This window comes from Pinus tabuliformis, chromosome 6 (genome assembly GCF_031772625.1).
Source record: "Pinus tabuliformis cultivar Carrire ecotype Pingquan chromosome 6, CPIR1, whole genome shotgun sequence".
NCBI lineage: Eukaryota > Viridiplantae > Streptophyta > Pinopsida > Pinales > Pinaceae > Pinus > Pinus tabuliformis.
Genome location: NC_142292.1, coordinates 1,014,661,040 through 1,014,665,546, shown reverse-complemented (window position 1 = coordinate 1,014,665,546; position 4,507 = coordinate 1,014,661,040). Strand labels below are relative to the sequence as shown.

The 4,507-nt window shown below is 32.7% G+C and overlaps 1 protein-coding gene across 1 annotated transcript; it reads left to right on the top strand.

The window, feature by feature from the left end:
* Positions 1 to 887: 887 nt before the first annotated feature.
* On the top strand, positions 888 to 1,827 carry LOC149262428 (uncharacterized). Its single transcript, XM_089384734.1, has one exon. It carries the CDS (start codon positions 945 to 947, stop codon positions 1,674 to 1,676), a length of 732 nt encoding a protein of 243 aa, XP_089240860.1. The 5' UTR covers positions 888 to 944; the 3' UTR covers positions 1,677 to 1,827.
* The last annotated feature ends 2,680 nt before the right edge of the window (positions 1,828 to 4,507 follow it).

Here is a 4,507-nt window from a genome sequence, read left to right as displayed (position 1 = left end):
GATTTGTGAAAAGATGGGATGAATCCTTCATACAGGTCAGTCTTTTGTTTATCCTAGTATACATGTCTGTATGCTTTGGGTTTATTTCTTTAGTCATGTGCTAAAGATGCCTTTCCGAACAATTGCCACCTGCATTATTTTTTCCCTTGATGATGTATTCTACAGTCCATGTTGTTTCTTTCCCTTTGTCTTCTGCTGCTGTTCTTTTACTGGTTTCTATCTGCATGTTCTCCTTTCCTCTCCTTTACTGTTTAATTTGACGTATTATGTTTGCACAATTTTTTATTTTGCAATTTTTTCACCAATAGTTTGGTATGTTAGGCTTTCCACCTGGATGCAAATGACAATTTGTTTAGTTTCAGATATTGTGTATACTAGAGATTTTCCTTTTCCACCTTGGTAGTCTGCTTTTAAACTGACTATATCGAATATGCTCTAATGACCTAAGTTTACATAGGATCCCAGTTTGGCATTTCCTTGAACACTGCATCAATCGATATTATTGGTGTTTTCATGTCTCTATCTACAAATCTGATGTACGTCTATGGAATCGTGGCCGATATATGGTTTTTTCAAAGAATATTTGGGTTTAGGTGCACTCTTGTATTTTTGGCTCATTGTCAGTATGCAAAGTTGGTTTGGTTTGTCTGAACTTTCATACTGTGATATCCACTGCAGTTTCCCTCCAATATCCCCTTTCAAGTCGCTTCATGAGTGCAGTTATTCTGACTATTCTATATCCCCTTTGAAACAGCATGATGAAAGGAATGCAGTATCGAGCAGTCGGAATGTGAGGCGGAGACCATACCTTGGTATGTTACATGCCTTTTTTATTTATGACGAGTGACACTGCTGGAAATGGTGTATGTATTGAATGCATATTTGGTTATAAGACTCTCCCCTTTTTGTAGGGAGGGGAAGAGCTAGCTGTCTCCAGGTTCCAAATGTTTTCTACTGCTTTTACTATGAAACATTACTTAATCTATCGGATTCTATCCTCTTTCACTGACCATGTAGGTTGGAGTGATTCTTCTAAGGGTCGTAGTACTGATCGTTATGGAGACAGAGCTGAATATCCTGATGTCCGAGGGAGAGAGAACAGGGCACAGGTGTTGGCCAAAGAGGAAGGATCAGATAAAGTTTGGCGTCATGATGGATTCTTCGAGTTAGAAGCTAATGAGCCACAGGAAAGACGAAGACCTGCATTTCGAGAAACAAAGGTTGTTTCACAAGATGGAGATTCTGGAAGCAAAACTGCTGTAGCGAATGAGAGACGTGATGGCTATAACAAGGTTGGTGATAGCATAAAAAGAGAGGCTAGAGGGGATGTCATTGAACGGCAGCATGAAATTGAAATGCGGTCTGAGGGATGTTCTGGAGGAGGATGGAGGGGTAGGGATAATGTTCAGCGAAAGGAAGATGTTGAGAGAGGTCGCTGGCTGGAAAGAGATCCACATAATGATCGCTTTCAGTACAGGGGAAGGTTTAACAGCAGTTTAAGAGGTAGATACAGACCGGGCAGGCAATTTGATGGAACTGAAAGAAATCAATTACGGTCTCGTACTTTTAGTGCTGAGAAATGGAAGCATGATCTATTTGACCAAGCCAATAGGAGTCCAACATCAAAGACTGAAGAGGATCAGATCGCGAAAATAGAAGCCCTTCTGGCGACTTAAAACCTGAATTCTGTTTATTGTGCCTGAAAGAAGGTGATAGGCAAGTTATAAAATTTCTATTTTGTCCGTTTTTAGGAATGACTGTATTCACTTCCATTCGTTTGGCTGAGATGTATTTACCTTCTAACCGAGCAAAAGAAGAGTCACCTCCCTTTCCAACATCTAATCAGAAGTATTCTTTTTCTTGTATTTTATGCACCTAGGCTTCTATGCGTAAGTATTTAACATGTTCTTACGATATTCCAGCTTTCCTTATTTCTTATTGGCGTGGATTTGAGTTTTTATCCTTATTAATGTGCTTCTCAGCAAATAAATGATGACTGATATGGTAATATTTGAAGGAAATGAAGATCTGTAGTTTTATTCAGGTTTAATGTATTGTGAGACCAAGGAGGTAATGTGTAGCACCCTGGATAATCTGTTACTGAGGGTAAGGTTATTTCTTTCTATAACCAATCAGCTGTATGCAGGTTAACGCTATATACACACACGCAGGCAATTACTAAATTAATAGATAGTGATAATACTCATTTTAAGGTTCTTACACCTTGAAAACTTTATTTTCAAACGGATGTGTAAAAGGAAAAAAGTATTGAATATGACCAGCTATCTTTTATCTGATTGATTGAAACATTGTGAAATAACTAAATACTAGTTATTATTTTCATTAAAAAAATATAGATTTTCTTTTAAATAAACATAAACTGGCCTTGGTTACATATGAGAAATTCATATTTTTCCTAAACACTAAGTCAGTTATAGGTTCGTCTTAAATGTTTTTGAGACTCAATTGACACCTAAGATATTAACTATACATATCATAGAGTTCTTAATCAAACATAAAATTGTAGAAACATGTTTACTTCTCTTTCGTGAATTTAAAAAAAAATCTAAAATGTACTAAAATGTTTAAAAGGGTCAAAATAATGGTAAAAAATGATAATATAAATAACAGGTAAAGGTAAGTCACTATGGAAATGCATCTTTTTTAAGTTACTAGAGAAATACATCTTCAGTATCCAGAAGTGCATGCTTTTTATAATTGAATATCATTCGATTCAATTATAGACTAGTGAATGACTCTTTATGTACAGATCATAGAAACACAGGTGTTTAGGGTGAGATTTAGTTAAAGACCTTGCTATTCTTAGTCTAAGCTAAATATTTCATGTAAGGTTTCTTTGAATTTGTCATCCATGCATATGTATTATAGAGTTTTTAATCAAATGTAGAGTTGTAGAAACATTTTTGTTTTGTAAAAAAAAAAAAAAATGTACTAAAATGTTTAAAATGGTCAAAATAATTGTGAAAAATGATAATATAAATAACAGGTAAAGGTAAGTTACTAGGGAAATACCTCTTGTTTTTGGCATGCATAGACTAGATTGTTTTGTTTTTGTTTTTATTTGAAGTGGATATTTGTTGCATTGTTATCCTTGTGGTTGTAATTGTATGGAATCTTGGTTCAAATAATACTTTTGTATTTTGGCTGTTTCATTATTGCGTTATTGCTTTGTAAACTTTGTATCTTGGTTCAAAAAACATTTTCTATTTTAATGGCTTCACTGTTATATTTTATAGAGTCATAATTGATTTATTTGAAGGGTTTGCATGGTGCATAGACCTTGTTTTGAAATAAAGAAAGTTGCCAGATTGTATTTAGGAAGCTAAGTAAAGAAAGATATATGATTGTATTTGTGAAGCTTATGAAACCAAGCTTTTTATATATATATATATATATATATATATATATATATATATATATATACACCTTATTTTCTACTGGCATGGTTGTCATAAACTTATTAAAAGAAATGCTTCACTCACTTCTATATGATTTTCAAGTAAAATATTTGGAATTAACTTGAAATTTTGTCATTTATTTTGGTTCTTACTATATAAATATCCAAAAAGCTAAAATAATAATAATATGATTATATGTTCATTAACATTCCATAAAGTGACAACCACCTTGTAAATAATTGTGCAATTATCTAATTTGTGTCGTAGGAGTGGACTTTCTGATTTTTTCAAAGTGATTACTTTCATATTAAAAAACTTTATATATTTGAAAATCATATTTTCAAAAAACATTTCAAATGAAGTAAGCCAAAACAACCTTGTCCTTCTGATTTTTTCAAAGTGATTGCTTCCATATTAAAAAGCTTTATATATTTGAAAATCATATTTTTATAAAATATTTCAAATGAGATAAGCCAAAGCAACCTTATCCATTTCTCAAAGTCACATCCATCTTTTAAATAATTGTGTAATTATCCAATTTGTGTTGCAAGTATGGAGTTTTCTAATATCAATGTAATGTAATTATTTCCACTTTTAATATATTTAATTTATATCTAAAACTACCAATTTAAAAAAGCATCTTTGATATAAAAACATGCTTATTCCTTCCAAAATTTCAGTCATCCATTCTTTATTAACTCGTAATTATTTAATCATTGGTTAAATGCACACTTCTCTTCTTTCCCTTTTTAACTGTCTCATAAGGTATCACTTTTATTTCTATGAGGATGAGCAATGTGTTTGCCACTTCAAACAATGCACCCAAGATGTTTTATCTAAAAAATAAACAAGGCAGAGGTAGTAAGGTGATATTAAAATCTCTTGCCTACTTTATAGTCTCACATAGAATCACTTGAGAAATGCATTGACAAGAAATAAGCCGAATTTTATGCATCACATATAATTGCTTGAGAAACACATTGAAGAGAGGAACCAAATCTTATGCAACCATGGAAAATATGCTTGAGGGAAAATCCTCCTGTTTCAAGCAAAACCACCAGAAATTGATAAAGTATACATCTATGATT

Coding starts and splice junctions, on each gene's coding strand:
- LOC149262428 (XM_089384734.1), top strand. CDS start 945: ATGTTTTCTACTGCTTTTACTATGAAACATTACTTAATCTATCGGATT.